The sequence below is a fragment of the Gracilinanus agilis genome, chromosome 6 (genome assembly GCF_016433145.1).
Source record: "Gracilinanus agilis isolate LMUSP501 chromosome 6, AgileGrace, whole genome shotgun sequence".
Taxonomy (NCBI): domain Eukaryota; kingdom Metazoa; phylum Chordata; class Mammalia; order Didelphimorphia; family Didelphidae; genus Gracilinanus; species Gracilinanus agilis.
In genome coordinates, this window is record NC_058135.1 from 201,362,013 (window position 1) to 201,383,874 (window position 21,862).

Here is a 21,862-nt window from a genome sequence, read left to right on the forward strand (position 1 = left end):
GCTATTACTGTGTAAATGTTCTCCTCATTTCATTTTGCATCAGTTCATTAGGTCTTTCTGGATTTTTCTGAGATCATTCTGCTTGTAATTTCTTATAGCACAGTAGTATTCCATTATAATATCATACCACAATTTGTTTGGCCTTTCCCCAACTGATAGACATCCCTTCAATTTCCAGTTCTTTGCCACCACAAATTTTATTTTCTTTAATTTTAGGGAAAGTTGGGAGAAGAGGGAGAAGAGGGCTATTGCTGGGGTTACCAAAAATAAAAGGAATGAAAAGAGGGTCATGGAAAAAAATTTTAATGCAAAGAAGAGTACAGAAGGCTACATAGAGAGTCAAGTGAAGACTGACACTCTCTCTCTCTCTCTCTCTCTCTCTTTCTCTCTTTCTCTCCCTCTCTCCTCCTCCCCATCCCTTTTTCTTTCCCTCTCTTTTCCCCTCCATTTACTAATGAAGTATATATACATTTACATACATATATATTTGTGTATATATATATATATGCATTGAATGATAGAATTGAAAACTGAGCCTCAGATAAGCTAAATGACTTGACCAGGATCACATAGTTAGATACCGTAAGAATAAAAGAATTTAAGTTTTTATGCTAATATGAAAGTTCTAAAGTAATAGAGTAGTCGCTGATTTAAAAATATTATAGCTTAAGTCAAAAATGACCTTTAGTAGCTTTATTTACAAAAAAGTGGAAAGAGTGAAAGTGGAGAAATGTAAGAAGAGGATAGAAAAATGTTTATCCTATTGCCCTAAATGTTGCTCCGGTGTCTGGCTCAGCCCCAGCAGGGCTCAGTAACCTTCAGTCAGAGGACCCAGTGGTGTCTTCAGCAAGGGTTCCACCAACGCAGCCTCCTCCAGGAAAGGAAGGCCTCTCTGGAACCAATCTCTCCAGAAGCCAGGAAAGGAAGGCCAGCTACTCACCTAGCAAGCCAATGTAGGATGCAGGGAAAGAGTCTCCTCCTTCTGTCTAGCTTACCAATGCAGAGTTCTAAGACAAAGTCCAAAAAGCAAAGTTCCAAAGAACTCCCTAGGACCGGAAGTTCAGGACTTTTTATAGTCCTTTATCCACATCACTTCCTGTCCCTTCCTCCACTTTATGGCAACCAATCACAGTCTTTTAATTTGCCTAGCACTGCCCAAGGGGGTTTGCCTCTGGAGTTGTCACCCACTCTAGCAAGTGGCTCGTGAATTCTCTTACTTAGTGTTAATTAGAGGTGCTTTGAGTTCTTGATCAATTAATTTAAAAGTTGCGGATTGATAGACAAAGAAAGTTTGATTCGCATTTCACAGTACTGAGCAGAGACCCCCTGATTCCCAGTCCAGCTCTCTTTCCTTAGTACTGTGAACATTTGTGTTATCATTATTCACCCAGACACTTCCGCTCATGTTAATGACCTCGTGCCCTTGTTATACTTACATCTGTCTGATCTCCCAGAAAGTGGCCTAATGAATCAAATCATATAGATTACTTCCACAGACTGCATATTTGTTCAAGGATAATTTGGAAGTTCAACTATAGTATTGGAATAATTGGGATCAACTCAGTGACTTCTCAAAAGTTACTTCTTGTTCATGATTCCATAATTCTACAGCTCTGACTCTAATCATCCTGGTTTGTTTGTTTTTTTCCAAATACTTTATCTAATAAGCATTTATTTTTCAGTTATAAAGAACTAGTCTGTGTCCAGCAAATCAAAATAAGAGTATCATGCTGTTGGGTTTTTACCCACATGGTAATTTGTGGTTCTTTAATGTCACAGCTGATTTTCAAATGTGCTCTGGAACTGTGAGAGCCAGAGTCAGAGGTTACAAGGGAAGAGAGGACGCAAAGCTTTCCAAAAGGAATTTGTATAGCTTTTTCCAGCTTTTACCGTGTTTTTTAAACCTTTCCCTTGGGAGACCCTGTCACTTTCTTGTAGCAAAATACCCACAGGAGAAATGAAGGCAAAAATCAATCCAATTTATTGAACAGACTAGACTATTCCTCTAAGTCTTCATTTTTGCTTCTGAAATCCATTTCTGATTAAATCTATTAATCATTTAGGTCTTTAAACAGCAGCATCTCTTTGCTCCTATTTTTGTGCTCAAATTTTACCATGTTATTTGTGCAGGATTATCCAGAATATATATTTATAACCAGGTGACTCACAGAGTCTTGTTATGGGGCAAGGAGTTTGCTTGTGAATGCCATAGTCCGCTTGAGATAATTAGGGTATTTTTGGTTTCGCATATACTTAAAAAAATGTTTCCTCCAGGTTGCTCATAGCACTTCGGCAAACACTGACCTTCCCAGCTACAATTCTCCCTTGTCAATTCCTCTACTGTATGAAAGATGAAGTGGTCACCAAGGCGAGTCAATAATGTATTAGATGTAGTACTTTGTTTTGGTTCTTTTTTTTGTAAGAAAGAGCTCATCAGGGGCCAACTAGGTGGCTCAGTGGATTGAGAGTCAGGCCTAGAGAGGGGAGGTCCTAGGTTTAAATCTGGCCTCAGATACTTCCTAGCTGTGTGACCCTGGGCAAGTCACTTAACCCTCATTGCCTAGCCCTTACCACTCTTCTGCTTTAGAACCAATACAGAAGATAAGAGTTCAAAAAAAAAAAAAGAAGAGGCTCATCAGATCATATATTTAGAACTGGAAGGGACCATGGAGATATAACATAACTAGTATTTTATGAATGAGGAAACTGAGGCCCAGAGGAATTATGAGGTATACATGGTTATGTATATAATAAATAAATGGTAGATAGATAGTACCAGAATTCAAACCCAGTTCCCTCTGACTCCAAATCCAGCACTTTTCATTCTACCTCTCAGGTAACTGAAAATCCCCATCATATCTAATAAATGCTAATAACAAATGTTGTTTTATTTGTTCATCATTATTATGCCTCCGTCAGCTTTATTCTCTATCAAAAATTCATTATCCATTTTTTTTTCTGGCTCAATGGTCTGTAGTATACTTTCTCCTAATTATTCCCATTTCTTTTTCCTTATTTCTAAATACTCTCCATCTTGCTTCCCCCACCTCTTAGGCTGTGAATTTCCAAAGAGATTTGTATCTTCTTTTTTTCTTTTTAAAAACCCCTGACTTTCTATCTTAGCAATGACTTTAAGACAAAAGAATGGTAAGGAGTAGGCAAATGAGGTTAAATGACTTGTCCAGGATCACATAGCTAGGATGTTTCTGAGACTACATTGGAACCCAGGTCCTCGACTCCAGACTTGGCGCTCCATCCACTGTGCTACCTAGCTGCCCCAGTTTAAATCTTCTTAATATAGAGTGATACTCTGCTACTCTTTTTGTCTGCCCTATTCTTTATTTTAATATGCATATATAAAACTATGTCTTGCTTATTTCTTTTTATCTATTATTTCCCTGATGGTGGACATAGACAAGTCATTCTTCAAACAGTATTTCTGTATATAATGTTTTCTTGGTTCTGTTCATTTCACTCCATAATTTTACGTAGGTCTTTCCATGTTTTTAAAAAATTAACCTGCTCATCATTCTCCTGGTGTAGTAGTGTTCCCATCACAATCTACTCCTTTGGAACAAGGCATGCCTTTCTGACATGACTATAGTCTCATCAAGGTTCACTGAGGTTCAGTGATGCTTGTGAAGGCAATAGTATGTGTCAAAACTGGCCGTCCTTGTTCAAGACCTAGCTCTGATGCTACCTCCAGCGGGAAGCCTTCCCTAATTTCCTACAGCTGGAAGTGATCCTTTCTTCCTTGAATCTTTAACGTTGTTCTCTGTAATGTTGTCTGTGTACTTCAACATGTAAAAATGTTATTTAGTCATTTTTTACTTGTGTCTAACTCTTCATGACCTCTTTTGGAGTTTTCTTGGCAAAGATTCTGAAGTGGTTTGCCATTTCCTTCTCTAGCTCATTTTACAGATGAAGAAACTGAGGCAAACATGGTTGAGTGACTTGCCCAGGGTCACACAGCCAGAAACTGTCTGAGGTGGGATTTAAGTCTTCCTGACTCCAGCTCTGGCATTCTAACCCACTGTACCACCTGGCTGATGTAGAGCATCATTTATGTACATGTCTTATTCTCTTACTAGCCTGTTCATTCTTTCAAGTTGAGGTCTGAGTTGTTTTTTATCTCTGCATCCCCATTGTCCAGGTAAGTCACTTAACACTGTGTGCCTCAATTTCCTCATCCATAAAATGAACTGCAGAAGAAAATGGCAAACGGCTTCAAAACCTTTGCCAAGAAAATTCCAAATAGAATCATGAAGAGTTGGACCACAGAAATGCCTCAATAACAACAATCCCAACTGTTTTAGCATACTGCAAAGAGGAAGTGCTTAATAAATGTTCTGAACTGATTTAAGTTGCATTGAATTTAATCATTCTGGAAGCATGTAGTATATACTATGTGCCAAGAGGCAGTGGGGACCAGTGGCCAGAGAGCCAACATCAAAGGCAGGAAGACCTGAGTTCTAGTGTTGCTTCTGACAAAAGTCTGTGTGACCCTGGGCCAATCCCTTAACTTTTTGGTGCTTTCATATATATGTATATATAAGCTATATAACATGTATATATAAACTATATTTTATGTATATTACATACACATTTAATTTATATATTGTATATAATTTACTATATGAGATATACTTATATAATATAGTAACTAGATAGATAGATAGATAGATAGATAGATAGATAGATAGATAGATAGATAGATAGATAGATAGATAGATACAAATAGCTCTAAAGGTTGCAGAGACAGTGACTGACCCACGTTGGTGGAGGGAGCTTCTTCACCCAGGAGTTTCCCGTGCCACTGAAGTCCTAGGTCCAGTTCCCTGCCTTTACTCCTACAGTGTGGCAGGTCCTGCAGACACTAGACAAAAAGGAAACCATCTTCATCAAAGACCTTACTCAAACTTTGGTGTTCAAGAAGGGCTGGGGTTGGTCTTACCAAAGTCGAAGCCCTCTCTCACGAGTACAGACGACTGCGGCTAGGATGTCAGAATGGAAGTTTCCTTGTTTCCTTCTGCGTGCAGTCTCTGGCTCCTCTACATTTTCTAGACCCAAATTTGGGGAGGAAGAGAGAGGCAGAAATTGCACGTGTGCAAATTGGATTTGAAGTGAAAGCAAGTCACTGAGACTCAGACAGTTTTCACATCTGAAAGGGTCTGATGGTAATTTCACAGAGATGCTTTTGTCTTTTTTCTCTCCTCTCCTTCCCTCTCCCCCCTCCTCTCTCTTTCTCTCTAAGGAAATGTGGTGTTTGGAAAAAGCATTACCTTGACAACTCTAAAGATCAAAGTTAGAGAATGGAATCTTAAAAGCTCAGACCCTATAGGAGCATTGGGGATTTATACATAGGTAGGCACTATGGGTCCACCCCTACCTCAGTGCAATTATGCAGATGAAAAGGAATAATCATACAGTATATAGTATTTACTATGTGCCAGACACTGTACTAAGTGCTTCTTACAAATATTACCTCATTTATCCTCATAATAATAACCCTGGGAAGTAAGTGCTATTATTATTCCCCATTTCACAGCTGAGAAAACTGAGACAGGCAGAGGTTGGGTGACTAGCCCAGGGTCATATAGCTAGTAAGTGTCCGAGACCAAATTTAAAGTCAAGTCTTTACTCTCTGTGCCAGAGGTATGAAACTTGTTGCCTGAACTAGAATAAAAATATAATGTAATATGGGCAATATTTATTGTGATTTTCTAAGGCAATATAGCCCTCAGTGGATAGCTAGGTGGCTCAGTGGATAGAAATCCAGGTCTGGAGCTGGGAGGTGCTGGGTTCAAATTTGACCTCAGACACTTTCTAGCTTTGTGACCCTAGGCACTACCACTCTTCTGCCTTGGAACCAATACCTAATATAAATTCCAAGACAGACCCAAGGCCCAAACCAGGTGCCAGAGTTTTTCTCTCTCTCAACTTCCCTATCTTCAACCTTCCTAATTGTAAATAAACCACCATAAAAGTCTTCTTGACTTGGGTCTATTTTAATTTGAAATTGTGTTAATTGATTTCTGATGACCATACCTTAAATATCTAGTTTCCCCTCTTACAATTCCTAATTGTATCATCAATTATAAATATTTTGATCAATTGACAGTTTTTTCAACCAGTATTTTTAGGTGCCTACCGTGGACTAGAAACTGGGTTATGACTATTAAAGTGACACTCTCCCTGCCCTCTATACACATAGGGAAGAAATAGAGGAAATTTGTTTAAAATGGACAGTGATTGGGAGCGAGGCATTAACAACTAGGGAATTAGGAAAGGCTTCTTAAAGGGAGTAATGCTTAATTTGAGCCTTTAAAGAATGTCAGAATTTCAAGAGACAAGAAGTGAAAAAGGAGAACATTCCAGGCATGGGGTAAAGCCTGTGCAAACTCCCAACCCATAAAAGCTATTTTCTTATATTTTTAAAAATCTGTGAGAATGGATTATGCATGCATGCATCAAGGGGATCTTTGAAGAAAATATGAGAAGAAAAATAGACTGTTTTCTGCAACCAATCATGTCTAGGGTAACACAGTTAACTGAGATGAATGTGACATATATAACTTAAAATTATTCATTAATCTATTACAGATGCAACTATGGAGATGCCTTTGTTCAAAGATCTGCTAAATAGGAATATCAAGCAGGGAAATGTCTGCTTACCTAATATGTTTATCAGTGTTACAGAAGATATTTGGCATGGAGGCATTCATCCTTTCCTAGTTCCACTTCTAAATAAGAATTTAATATTGAAGCTAAGGTGCTCCACAAATTCTCATTACAGATAACACTGTGCTGATTGCACCAAGTGTAGGAGCACCAGCCTCCTCATTGAAAAGCAAAGGAGATTAATGTTTCTATTCACAGGAAAAGCCAACTAGATTTTAAATGCCTGCTGTCCAAACTATGGTTTGTGGTCAAGGTATTGCACTGAAGAGTTAGTTCGCAGCACATATATCATGGATAGACATTATAGATGGACAATTTACTGGGACTAAGATTTGGTTAGTAGCAAGAGATAGAAGTAAATCATATCTGGGAAATTGTGTAGTATTTTCCCAAGATGTCCTGAGACAGGAATGCCTCTCTCTCTTTCTTTTTGTTATTCTTTTTCTTTTTTAATTAACAAGCATTTATTTTCTCTCCCTCCCACTCATCCCCATTTTAAAAGGAAAAAGGAAAAACAAAGCCCTTGTAACAAATATGAAGAGTCAAGCCAAAGGCATTTCTACACTCTCTATGTCATTCTGTATCTTGAATCCATCATGATTCTTTCAAGAAATGGAGGGGAAGAGGGGTCAGCTGGGTGACTGGGTAGCTCAATGGATTGAGAGCCAGGCCTAGAGATGGAAGGTCCTAGGTTCAAATTTGGCCTCAGACACTTCCCAGCTGTGTGACCCTGGGTCAGTCACTTAACCCCTATTGCCTAGCCCTTTTACCACTCTTCTGCCTTGGAGCCAATACACAGTAGACAGAAGGTAAGAGATTATTTAAAAAAACTAAATGGGTGGCATTCAGTCCTTTGGAACCATGTGGGTCTTTCTGTATAGACTGAAGATCTCAAATCAAAGCTGTTGGTTTTTTACAGCGTTGTTGTTATTGTATAAATGGTTCTCCTTGTTCTGCTCACTCTACATTGGTTCATGCAAGTGTTCCCAGGTTTCTCTGAACCCCATCCCTTTTACAGTTTCTTTCTACCTGTCTCTTTAACACCAATATCTTTCTCATGCCATTTTAAAGCTTTTTAGCCAAAATGACTTCTTAGCTATTCCTTGTATGTGATGTTCCATTTTCTCTTTCCCTTTTCTTTGCACAACCAGTCCCTGGTCCTGAATCTCTTCCTTGGTACTTACCCAGTATACTTGTGTTAACTTAGAAAAACGCAGAACTATTAAATAGTCATAAAACCACTCTTTAATCAAGGGAAAGGGGGATGAGGGCTACTTGGCCTCTTATGCAGAGCTGCGCGCCTCGTGCAGAGTCTAAAGGAACACTGCTTCGCTCTGCTCCCTGATGCCCCTGGGAGTGACACCTCGCTAGATGACCACTCCTAGGAACAAAGGAAATCGGGGAACTTATCTACCATTTGGGAAGATCTAGGGGCCGGGAGAGATGATTGACATTATGCTGACAGGATACAATCAAGCTAGAGAAAGGGATCCTAGCTAGAGGCTAGGGTGTAGGGGAAGGGGCTGCTTACACAATGGGTACTAAAGGATGGTCCCTGCCCAGGTAGTCTTCCTGGGAAGGGTCTTTGATACCTTGGGGAAGACTACCTAGGACAAAAGGGTATTTAGCATTTACCTAGGGTCCATTATTCAGTCTGCAACTGCTAGCCTGAGATTCCCTTCAGGGTGGATTCCCACGGAACAGTGAATAAGCATAAGCTTTGGGGGTCTTCAACCTACAAACTATTTCTAAACTTGGGGTTCATCATACCTCACTAAGCTACCAGTTTGGGGTCTCTAGATTCCATGTCGACACTTGTCTAGCTCCTTTCAAAGCCAGCTCAGGTGCCACGTCTCTGTGGGCGCCTTTCCTAATCTTCCCATTTGTTTGCTCTCTAGCTTTCCACTTCCAAGCTACTTTGAATTTATTCTGTATATATTTGACATAGTATAATATTGGGACTCCCCCTAGTAGAATGTTAGCACCCGGAGGGCAGTTTCATTTTTCTCATTATATTCCCAAAGCATGGCACAATGCTTGCTGTATAGCAGATGCTCAATAAATGCTTGTTGAATCGAATTGAGTTGAATCACAGCATCAGACCAATCAAAATAGCATATGAGTATTCAAAAGGACACTTGAAAGAGGCAAGGCAATTGGGCTTCATTTCCTCATCTGGACAAATGTGCTCATCGAACCCCTGTTTCATGCGCAGTGTGGTGTGAGGCACTGAGGGGGATACAAAAATATAACAACAGGGTTCTAACCCTTTAGGAATTTATGACCTACTAGCAAAATGTGTGTTAGGCTGGGTTGAGTGCAAAAGATCATAAATTTAGAGCTGAAAGCTGCCTTAGAAATCACCTAGTGCAAGCCCTCTGTTGGACAAATGAGGAACCTGACACCTAGAAAGGTTGTGGTTTGTCCAAAGTCACATAAATAATAAGGGGTGGGTCTGGGACCAGAATCCAGGTCCTCCACCTCTAAGTCCAGGACTCTTGATACTACACTCTACTGCCACTCCCCCACTCCTCTTGCAGCCTCCAAACACTTATTGTTGTAAAGAAACATTGTCTAGAGAGTATGGATTCTATGGCTCTTTCCCTGTCTTGATCCCTCATCCTTCCTCCCTCCAAAGAGAAATAGAGTGCCTGAATAAAAAAAAAGCTAAAGAAAAAAAATGACTCTCTTCTCCCTCTCCCTCTCCCTCTCCCCCCCCCTCTGTCTCCGTCTGTCTGTCTGTCTGTCTGTCTGTCTATCTCCTTCCCTCTCCCTTCACCTTCTCTCTCCCTCCCTCTCTCTCTGGCCCTTTTTTTCTCTCTTTGTTGTTTTAGGAACAATGCTTCAAACAGAATGAGCTTTCTAAAACACCACCTGAAGGAAGAAAATGCCAAGAACAATTAGGGGCAAAAATAGAAACCAACAAGGAAGAGGAAGAAAGGTAAAGGAGCGTCATTTTTTATGACTAATGAGAACAGTTTGCCTTTAGGTAGCTCTTACTTTGTTCTAAATTGCTTTACATACTTTATTTCCTTTGGCTTCGCAGCAGGGCTGTGAGATTAAGTAGAGGTCGTATGATTTTCCAGATGAGGAAATTAGGACTCCCAAAGGTTATGTAAGTTGCTTATGATCACCTGGTTAATAAATAACACAGGTGGAGCTTGAATCAAGTATTCTTTCCGCTACAGCAGATTGAGTAAATGAGAAATCAGGGATGGAAGAGAACAGTTCTCTGCCTTAGAAAAGTTAGGAGAAGGGTGGGTTTAGGGTAAGGTGATTTTAATAATTCCTCATATTTATATGACACTTTATGGTTTATAGTGTTTTCTTGAAAATAATCCTGTAAAACAGATAATACGTGTCATTGTTCTGTGCCTACAGATGGGAAAATGGGGGCTCAGAGATGTTCTGGGTCCCAAAGTGAAGCAAGTTCTCCAAGACCAAACAACTAAAGCCGATCAGTATTAGAATCAGAATTAGAGCCTGATTTTTCCACAAATTTTATCAAGAACATCCTCTGTCCAAAGACCCGTTTGAGGATCTGAGAGATGTGTTTGAGAGGCCCCTGCCCTTCAAACTCATACTATTTGAATGGTGAAATGAAAAACATATGAAACTATATGCCAGTGCAGGTTAGCCCAAGACTGGGTGTCAAAACGAATGCTACCGAGAGTAAAGGCTATCATGTTCTCTAGGGGCTCCTCCTCTCTCCCTGACTTAACTGCTATTCTTTATTGCTCCACTAAAGAGAGAGCTCCTCTTTTCCTTCTCTCCCTGCCATACGTGGATCTTAGGATTTAGACCTAGAGGAAACCTTAGAGATTGAAGAATCCAACTCTCGTTTTTTGACAGATGATGAAACTTTGGTACAAAGACATTAAATGATGAGTTCAGGGTTATACAGGTAAAAAGTAGCAGAGCCAATATTTGACTCCATATCCTATGCCTTAAACCCAGGGTTCTTTCTGCCACACCAAACAAGAATTTGGAGACCATTATAGAATCAAGACAAAGGGTCTAGGTCAGGGATCATCATTTGAAGCCTCCTAGACAGGAACTGGCTTCAGGTTCCCTCTCTGACATGCATTAATGCCATATGACCATGGTTAAAACGCTCAATTCATCAGCGAGTAGTTATTTAGCAGCCATTCCATGTCAATCAGGGGACACAACTCTCAAGATGAAAAAGCCTCACTAAATGAACATACATCCTGTTGGAAAGATACATGCCCACAAATAACTTAACGACAACAACAACAATCCAGTAATAATAGCACCCACATTTAGAGTTTTCCATGCCTCAAGCACTGTGGTGTGAAGGGAGAGAAGGGGACGAATTCTAGAGATGCTAAGGAGGTTGAACTACCTGACCAGAGAAGGACGAGTGAGTGAGTAAAGAAGCAAGGATGACTGAAGTTTTGAATTTGGAAAAAAGGTGGAGCTTTCAGCAGAAATATGGAAGTTAGGAGGAAGAGTGGGTTCAGAGGGAAATACACTGAGACCTGTTTTGGACATGTTGATTCTGGGATGCCTGTAAGGGAGGCAGCAAGATGGTGCTGGTCTTAGTGTCAGCAGGAACTGTTCAAATCCTGCCTTAGATCCTTACTAGCTGTGTGGCACACTAGTTACACCAGCCATTTAATCCATCTGAACTTTTGTTTCCCACTGTAAAATAAGGGGGTTGGATTTAATGGCTTCTAAGGTCTCTTCTAGTTCTAAATCTAGTGATGCTCTGATTAATTTCATGGTTTAAAACAGGAAATTTTGAACAAAAAGAAGGCCAGAAAAAAGCCAGGCAAGCAGGAAAATTTCAAAAGATCTGGGTTGATCTTATTATATATACTTAAAAGAAAGGTGCTATAAAAGAGACACCCAGTTTCATTAGCTCTTCTCTCCACCTTTTCTATTATGTACATTCAAATGTCTATTTTAATTGCCATTTCTTTAGTTCAGAATTAAAATGAAAAATTTGAAAGAAATACCAATAGAGTATCTAGGTATAAATGTTATGTAGGAAGTTGGGGGCACAAGAAGCTCCTCAGGAGAGAGTTGGGGAGTGCCCTGGTAGACAATTAGATAGTAGGAACTTAAAAGGAAGAGGGTTGTTGAGTGGCAGTATTAGAGATAGTATGCAGATCTGGAGGGGAAAGTATGGCTATAAGGAGTGAAAGATTATTAGAGGGGGCAGCTGGGTAGCTCAGTGGATTGAGAGTCAGGCCTAGAGACGGGAGGTCCTAGGTTCAAATCTGGCCTCAGACACTTCCCAGCTGTGTGACCCTGGGCAAGTCACTTGACCCCCATTGCCCACCCTTATCACTCTTCTGCCTTGGAGCCAATACACAGAAGTTAAGGGTTAAAAAAAAAAGATTATTAGAGCAATTGTCTGAAAAAGATCTAACGGTCTCAATATAGACCAAGAGGGTAATAGCTTCTGAATATCTTGCCATGGATGGACAGCCATGATTAAAGTACCACCTGTACCCCTATGACCTTCTATAATCCTTATCTTTGACAATGCTCTTGAGCTTCTCTCTGGGAAGTTTCCTTTGTATCTGCCTAAGACACTAGAAATGGGGAATAGTCATCTATTTAGACAAATTTTGGGAAAGTCTGTCCCAGTTTGCATGTATGCCTGCTGTTATGTGGCTGACAAAGAGTTATCTCAGTCCCCCTGAGCAGTCGCTACTATTCTCTTCTTCCTCTGATTCTCACTCAGGGGAGGACAGTAAAACCATGTTAATGCCTATATAATTAATGATAATTTTAACCTAATTAATCATATTGCTAAAAGCTTTACTTTAAAGGAGACTTTTCCCCATTTTTCCTTTATAATTTTCAACTTAGTTAGCTAAAGTAGATTGCCATGTTTGGGCCAGTAATCCTGCCTTTTAGCATTTGACATCAGTATTTTTATTGCCCTGAAAGTCATTTCCATTGTGACATCTGGCATCTGGATCTTTCAGATATCCCACTTTCAGCCTTCTCCCCACTTTTTTTTTTCTGAATTAGTCAATACTCAGATCACTTTTATCTGCACAGCTTTCATGTGGGACTAAGTTTCTAGAGGGTACTTAAGAGTAAAAAGGAAAATTGGAGTGCTTTTGTTGCTTTACAAGAATATGATATTTTTGACCATGAATCTGGCTTTAGACGGATATATACATATATATATAATATTTAGATAGATAGAACAGACCTGTCTCTATTTCCTTTCCTCCATGTACAGAATGTCCTCCTTCCTCACCTTTGCCACTTACAATCTCTAGTTTGTTACAAGGTTTAGTTGAAGTATCTCTTTCTACAAGAGGTCTATTCAGAGCCCCCATTAGTGTCCTCCCACCAAATACATTTGCAAATATTTACTATGGACTATTTACATGTATATGTTATATACTAGATTATATACTATATATTGTATATACTATGCTACACTCTGGTGTATATACTACTGGTTACATATTATATATGCTATATATTATTTATATATGCTTAATATATTATGTTTAATATTTACTTATCTTGGCTCTGTGCCTCTGTTTCCTCATCTGTAAAATGGGGATAAATAATAGCACTTACCTCTTAGGATTATTGCAAGGATGAAATGAGCTAAAACATGTAAAGGGCTTAGCAAAATTTCAAATGTTTTATATAAACACAAACTTTATTATTTTCTTGTCCTGCTTTATCCCTGCCTCCTTGAATGTAAACTTCTTGAGGGCAGGGACTGTTCTTCTCTTGTCTCTGAATGCCTAGTACCCATTACAATATGTAGCACATAGAAGAAACTCCATAAATCTGTTGAATTGCACTCTAGAGTTCTATGCTAATATCGATTTTGGCTCCATTATCTTTAAAGGTTGGAAAGATCCTGCAGACAGAAAGAGTATAAACAGACTCCCATCCTAAAAGAGGAAGCATCCCAGACCCAGACTTTCCCAGAAGATTGGCAGAATCAGAGAGCCAGTTTGCAAGCACAGGTAGAATGGGACCATTGCCATGGATTGCCTAGGGCCATGTTTCATTCTGTTGGCATTGGCTTATGCCTCCACATCTTGGGTATAAATGAAGTTCTTTATGGTCACATGTGTTTTAGGGGCAGAAATGGGGAATGCTTTTGTTTTTTGTTTGTTTGTTTGTTTTACCCTAGATTGATTCCTTCCTTGTTTTAACTCTGTCTTCCACTTGTAGAAGCAGCATGAAATAGCGGATAGTTAGAAAGAACTTAAGAGTCCTAGGACTCTAGGAACTTGAAATTCAGAAGATGTGGGTTCAGATTCTGCTTCAGATATTTACTAGTTAGCTGTTCCTGGGCAAGTCACTTAAACAATGTGTGCCTCAGTTTCCTCATCTGTAAAATGATACAGATTGAACTTGATAGCTTTCAAAGTCCATTCTAACTCTAAATCCCTTCTACTTTCCAAACCTCAAACTTCCTTCTCCAGAGTTCCCATGGAGACAGGACCTCTATACCAGAGGGGTACCTTATGAAGGCACTGGTCTGCATCATCAAAAGTCACTGCTTCACTGGAAAGAATAATAGCTAACATTATACTGCTTTAAGTTTTGCAATGTGGTTTACATAATTATCTCATCTAATCCTTACAAGAAACCTGTCAGGCAGGTACTACAGTTTTCCCTGTCTTAAGGATAAGGATGCTGAATCTGAGTAAAGTGAAGTGGATTGCCCAGAGTCGCACAGAGTCTGAACTCAGAACTTCTTGATGCCAACTGTAATATATACAGTGTTAAGCTATCTCATATCACATCTCTTCTTAGCACTCCCTACATCTAGCCTTAACTTAACTCTTGCCTCATCTTAAATATCAATGAAACTGCCTTTTGCCCTCCTGGAGACCTTTATTCACTCTAGCTGTCCCACTTTACCCAGTCCCTGAGAGCCTTTCTGACTATACTGAACTGGAGAACTAGCCCTTCTATTCGCAAGGCTGCTTATTGTTGTTCTCTTGACTCTCTCTTAGAATTTGATGATGATGATGGCACTTTCACAGACAGAGGGCAACATAGAACATAATCCTGGAGGGAGCTTTATAGGGGAGAAAACCCCCGCCGTTCTACACACACACACACACACACACACACACACGCACGCACGCACGCACGCACGTACGCACACACACACCCCGGGAAACAGCTCTGGGGTGCTGACTGAATGATCCTTCTGTTATTTGAAGATTTCCCAGATGAAGAAGGCTCTGGAGCAGTCTGCCCACAACTACAGAGAAGACCTGCAGGAGTTGAAGCAACTATCTGACAAAGAACGGGAGAAGCTTTTCCAGGAACTTCAAGATTACATCAAACAAAGCCAAACTCTTAAAGCCCAGCTGGAGGCCTCCCATCAAGAAGCCCTAAAGGTCATGGAAGACACCAAAAACCAAGAGCTGAAGGTAATGGTTTAATGGCAGTGAAGACACAAGGAGCCCTGCCTCAGGTCAGACTCATGAACCTTTTAGCCCAGGGATTTTGCTCTGCAGCCAGGGGTACCAGGAGATATGTTGGGGCTCTCCTCAGAGGTCACAAGATATACCTTTAACATCCTAGTTTTTCTTAATGACTAACAGGCTGTGGTTCTGTTATCTCTTGACTTAATATGAAAAAAAATCTATTTCTATTCTCAGCTCACCTCATAGCTTGAGACTGATCAGTTTTCCCAAGTTTTGACCCCCCCTTCTGTTAACATTCCTTATGGTTTATCTTCTCTAGGTACTAAATGAGCTCATTTTAACTCCAGATGCTAGAGATGACCAGCGATGAGGGCTGCTTGGAGTGGGAGGGACAAAAGTGGGAGGGAAAAATCAGGGTAGACATGCTGGACTGCTCCCCTCTGTATTTAAGCATCAGAGGATCCCAAGGTCCTCTGAGTAGTTTGGGTAGTAGAGGAGAGGAAAGAGTCCAGGATGGGAAGTCACAACTGGATAATGACCAAGCCCAAACTAGAACCATTTAAAAAGCATTTCCGGTACACACCTAGTGACGAGCCATCCACAGCCCCATCTTTGTATGGGGAGAACTAGGGATCGCTCTGAAAGGCTGTGCTCCTGACTGCTTGTGTCTCTGCATCGGATGAAGGGGCAATGAAGTGTTTCTAATTGGAGCTCTTTGAGCCTAGCAACCATTGCAAATGAGAAGGAAGATTTCTCTGATTTTGACAAATGACGGGCTTTTTTCTGCTCTCTGTAGTGACTGGAAGGAGAATGAGGGAAGTACAATGTGCAGAAAATACCAAGAGATAAGAGAAGACCGAGGCCCACATACATCTGTGGGGCTGTATTGCGGGGACTAATTGAGACAAATAGATGCACAATTCTTTAAGTACCCTTTAGAGGAAAATGTCTAGCCTGGTGTTAAAACAGCTGTTAATGTCTCTCAGGAAGGATCTTTACATATGCCAGAAAAGCAAAGCCAAACCCAACCCCTTTGCCATCCTGGGCAGTTGCCAAAATTTTTCTTTAGTCAGGAGTCTCTCTCTTGTTTTTCTTTGCCCTCAGGAGGTAGAGGAGCGCCTGAAGAAAGAATATAGCCACTCTTTCCAGATTCAGCATCAATCTCACCAACTGGAACTCCAGGCCTTGGAAGAAAAGGCAAGCAAAGACCTTCAGGGGGAACGCGAGAGGATACAGAGACAGCAGGCTCTCTTGCTAGGTATACAAGAAACCAGCCATGCAGACTAGCCTGGGTCCACTGGCCAAGAGAAACTGAATAAGCCCCATCTGGCCACTCAGGGTTTTCATGAGCAATGATCGTTTGCATTATTTAACTCTCTCATGTTCCTCAGACTGGGCATTTGGCTTAAAGTGGGTGTTGGAGAGGGAGGGAGATGTAGAAAGAGGAGTGGGGATGATGCCTATTTCCACTGGAATTTGTGAGATTGGAAGTAAACCCCTGCAATTGGTCTTTGTTTTTATCCTTGTATCCCCTGTGCTTATTTGCTATTATGCCACAGTATGGCACTTAAATGATTATTGGATTGGATGTCTAAATTGGCTGCTTTATAGCAGAAATAAAAAAGTGAGCTTTAGATGTGTGCACACACACACACACACACATATCTACACATAGACAAATATATACTACATAAGAGAGAGAGAGGAAGCCCTGTAACCACCTGACACTGGGAAACAAGGATGAAATCAAGGTTATGTTATACATCTTGGGGCAAAGACAAATGGCGTTTTATGAAATTCATTTCATAAGCATGTTTCCTCATCACATTCCCATTTAGTTAACTGCCTGGCCATGGTCTTTCTGGTCCAGCCCAAACTCTTTCAGTCTGTGTGAGAGAGATTGTGTTATGCTCTCTCTTAGCTGCTTAAGAAATAAAGGAAAAAATGGAATGTTTATCCTTATGAGTCTTGCTCATCATCAAAAGTAGTTCTTCCATGGGGGGAGGGAAAGAACATGAACCATGGAACCGTGGAAAAATATTCTAAAAAAAAAATAAAAAAGAAAGTAGTTCTTCCCATTTTCTCTTGGTCTGTGAGGAGTCTATAGGGAGAACTTTAGCCCTGGTGCTCTCTGATGCAGCTGACTCGGGCTTTGGTGCAGTTAATTAGTTATTTCCCTGCAGACCTTGGACCCTTGAGAGCAGGCTGGGGGAAGAGGATGGGTCTCAAAAAAAGTGCATTTCTGAGTCCTATAGGAAGAGCGTCAGGGCATCAGACACCAAACCCATCCATGCAGTCCCTGCATTTTCCCTATAGGACCATCCCTGTCCTCTGTGCATGGCTCATTTCCTACTTGCCTTGTCTCTAGATTCCCTGAGGCTGGAGTTATCAGAGCAGCATGCATCCTTCATCAGCCAACAGAAGGAAATAGAGGAACTTGAGACCGAGCTGAAGAATCTGAGAGGACTGAAGAAACAGCAGGCAAGTGTCCATTTTTAAATTTTGTTTTCTCTTATCTAGATACATATTGTTCTTTCCAGTAGAGGGAGCCTCCTCTCCTCCCTAAACTCCTTAATGGTTGATGCTATTTCTCTGTACCTCCAGTGCCTTGCACAGCTCCTGGCATAGAGTATATACTTAATAAATGCTGAATTGAATGAAATTATTCTGGCATTCAAGGATATCTAGTCTTGCTTTTAATTACCTTTCCAAACTTACCTTTTATTAATCCCTGAATAGTCTTCCCCTGTGCCCAAATAATGTTCTTCAGTCACATGAGTACATTTATTGTTGTTCCTTCAACATTGTTTGTTTATATATATATATATAATATGTATATACACATATATTTATATATATACATACATATATTTATATATACACATATATTTATATATATACATGTAAATATTTATATATTTACATATACATACTTATATATTTATATACACATATATTTATATATACACACATATATTTTTATATTTTTATACACACACACACACACACACACACACACATATCTCCACATCCATATCCTCACCTTCCAGGACTTGTGTTCTAGTTCCCCTCAGAGATATGGTCCTAGGTCTTTATTATTCATGTGGTTGAATGATCTAGTGGAAAGAACACTGAATTTGGAGTCAAGAGAGACCCATATTTAAATTATGACACTTTACTAGTTGTGTGACACAATGAATGTCACTAAACCTTTCTGAGCCTCGGCTTTCTCTCTGTGACTGCGTTTATCAAAGAATCTCATTTGATCCTAACTTATGCCAGAGAAGCATCTTTAGGAAGAGAGCATGTACAGCTGCATTTTTGCCCTCTTGTCTGAAATGATGTTTTGTAATCAACAAACAGTAAACAGTGATTTTACATTGACTTTTCTGTCACTTGGAACTGTCAAGACGTGGTATGTCATAGAAAATCATCTATGAAAGCATGTCTGTTCCATTCTCATATTTTCATCCAGCATATCCCCCAAGAGCTTAGACAAATGCTATTTTTTTATTTTTGTAGAAATTATAAAGTAGACATATGAATGGGTAATTGTGGAGATTTTCTCAGCTGCCTTTTTGGGGAGGAAGATAAAAAAAGCTATATGTGAATGAAGTCTTTCTCCCTCCTCTTCTTTTGGTATCTTCCCTTCTCTAAGATAGCTTAAAAATGAATCCCTCATTGCTTGAGAAATTGATTTCTTCTATGTATACTTGGTCTTGTGTAACCATTTTCCCTAATGTCATCATCTTGAGTTCATTTTCTACTTTCTCATATTGAATACCAAAGTGTTATGGTCCAAAGCCCTGTATATGTCTGTGGGAAATGCAAAGATGATTATGTCACAGTCCCTTGTCTTCACAAAACTTACAATCAAGTAGATGAGATAAGGTGTATAAATATTACTAATATGAAATAGAGTCTGATCAGGGCAACTAGGTGGCACAGCAGAGAGGGTGCCAAGCCGAGAGTTAGAAATACTCATCTTCCTGTGTTCAAAGCTGGCCTCAGACACTTAGTAGCTATGTGACCCTGGGCAAGACACTTAACTCTATTTGCCTCAGTTTCCTCATCTACAAATTGAGCCAGAGAAGGAATGGCAAACCCCTCCCATATCTTTGCAAAAAAAAATGCTAAATGGGATCACGAGGAGTTAAACATGCCTGAAACATCTGAACAACAATATGATAAGTTCACGAGAGAGTCAAAGTACTGTGAGAATTTGAGTATATTGAGAATCTTAGAATATTAGGAGAGAGCGGTTGAAGGGATACATAAAGAATAGATCGGATTTCCAGAATATTTCAGATAACAGTAGGGGAAATCTGTTTCAATCATAGGGGATGGTGGATAACAGAAATAGGTGGTAAGATGTAAGATACATTCCTGGAACAAAGAGTAGTCTAATTTCTCTGAAGTTTTGAGTACATCCTGAGCAATTTTGTGACATGTTGCTGGAAAATTTAAATTTGGAGCTAGATCATGAAGGACCTGGAATACTGTGTTAAAGAATTTAGTCTTTATTCATTAGATAACAGTTTCTCCAAATACATTTCAGAGAATCCAAAGGGTATATCATAGCAGCCCAAGGGATTTCACAGTTATCAGATTTATTGGTAACAATGGGCAAGTACACTAAGCAAATTCACCTGCTTTGCTGTCATATGATCATAATGTTTGCATTCAGATGATGCAAAGAACCATTGGAGACTAATAGAAATGAATCGCAGGACTAAAAAATTCTCAAGGCAATCACTGAATATGCCAAATAATGTGGGGCTTCCAGTCAGTTAATTGCCAGCCTGTCTTAGTAGTGTCCATTTATCGATTTCTTCATTATATATATTTTTCATTTCTAATACTGCTTATGGATAATTTGAGCAAATCAGGGAGGTTTTATCCCAAGTGCCAATAACTAAGGCTCTAACTATGTTCTAACAAACAGCCATGAGGCTAGTTCTGAGACCAAATTCCAAATAAAGAAAAATGCAAACAGAGGAAAAGCTATCAGCAACTTATGTTAACTTCCAGTGAAATGGATGCAAATTATGTATCATCTTACCAATCCCTTAAAAAAATTTTAATTAAAAAAATTAGCATCTTGATAAAATTACAAAGGCATTTATAAACAAAACATGGAATTCAAAAATGAGACTGAGGCTTTTAAAAATAAAATGTGATGATCCAAAAAAACTGACTTGTAAAGGAGAAAGTGAAGTTTAAAGGATGTTGCAAAGAACATTGTTTGGTGTTCTTCATAATCGTAAAATATTCTTCGATAGCAAAAATCCATTTTATTGTCCATAGGACTTTTGGTAATATTGTTATATTCAGAATAAGATCAAACTATAAGATTTCCTTTAAATGGTACTAATAGTAATTTTAAAAAATCATTTTTAATTTAAATTAAATTTAATTAAATTTAAAAAGATTTAGGTTTCTGTTGAAACTTTGTTTAAAGCCAAGGGTTCCACCATTGCTAAAAGTCTGTCACAAGGATCCTGAGATGTAGGTGCTATTATTATCACTATTTTACAGATGAAGAAACTGAGGCAAGTGGGTTAAGGGACTTTCCCAAAGTCACAAAGCTCTCAGGATCCCCAGTCTCTAGGCTTGAGAACTCTATCCATAGTTCAAATCCTACCTCAGATACTGACTAGCTATGTGACCCTGGGCAAATCACTTAACCTCAGACTCAGTTTCCTCATCTGTAAAAAGGGATAACAATAGCACCTACCCCTTGGGTTCTTGTGAGGCTCAACCGATATAATTTGTGTTCAACTGACATCATTTGTGTACAGCACTTTGCAGACTCCATAGGGCTACATAAATGCTGGCTATTCGTTTTTGGGTTAGATAAACTGTATTTAATAAGCCGGGTCTGAACCATGCTACTGTCACCCTTTGTGCTTTCCAAGTAACTCAAACAAGCCTTCTTCTTAGGAAGGAAGTAGCCAGAGCCAGATCAACTCTCTTACTGGGGCAGTGGAGAAGTGTCAGAGGGAGATGGCTGGTCTTAAGAATGAGAATTCACTTCTGAAGGAAACATTACAGCTGCTCAGCACAGAGGCTGAAATGCAAAAACAAGGGGCCATACAGCTGCAGGAGAGGGAAAGGCAGCAGCGAAGGTCTGTCTCAGTTTCTTCCTTTTTATATATTTCTTTCAGCTGGCATTGGCGTTAGGGCTGGGAACCCTTCCACAAGTTTAGAGTGCCTCACTCTTCCTATCCCTCAAGGAAAGGCATTTACCAAGATCTAGGACACAATGCCACGTTGCCTTTGTCTTAGCTTGAAAATTCCTATATTGGGAATATAGGAACTGTAGATTAATCTACAGTTGTGTATTTGTGTGTGTGTGTGTGTGTGTGTGTGTGAAATTTACCCTGAAATAGGAAAAATTGTGAATAATATCTTAAGTCATAACATAAGAAGGGCATAGAATCAAAGAGCTAGAAGGAGAATCTAACTGAGTCATCTCTGCCTTTAGACCATGCTACAACTCATCCATCTTGGTTGAGTCAGTGTCAGTTCAAAGGAATTCTTAATACAGACAGTTCTTCTTCATCTCTAACCTTAGTTTCCCTTAGTGGTGCTTAAGGCTCAACTCTGGAAATATGGCGTTTGTAGTAAAAGAAATTCTTGGGTCATTGAACTGGCTGGCAACAAAGAAAATAAGTAGGTAAAGCTGCCTTTGATCACTTATTTTGAGATTCCTCTGAGACAGTAGGCTCCTGTGGAATAAAAACTGGCTTTGGTCCATAGGATTCCGGGCAAGGTCT

At 39.7% G+C, this 21,862-nt stretch overlaps 1 protein-coding gene across 1 annotated transcript in view; it reads left to right on the top strand.

Moving 5' to 3' along the window:
- FAM184B (family with sequence similarity 184 member B) overlaps positions 1–21,862 on the top strand; it is a 108,966-nt gene that overhangs the window by 79,164 nt on the left and 7,940 nt on the right. Inside the window, exons 7-12 of the mRNA XM_044680472.1 lie at positions 9,516–9,622; positions 13,538–13,658; positions 14,874–15,086; positions 16,188–16,341; positions 17,452–17,564; positions 21,027–21,211. Coding sequence (XP_044536407.1) covers positions 9,516–9,622; positions 13,538–13,658; positions 14,874–15,086; positions 16,188–16,341; positions 17,452–17,564; positions 21,027–21,211 — 893 coding nt within the window. The remainder of the gene's footprint in view (positions 1–9,515; positions 9,623–13,537; positions 13,659–14,873; positions 15,087–16,187; positions 16,342–17,451; positions 17,565–21,026; positions 21,212–21,862) is intronic.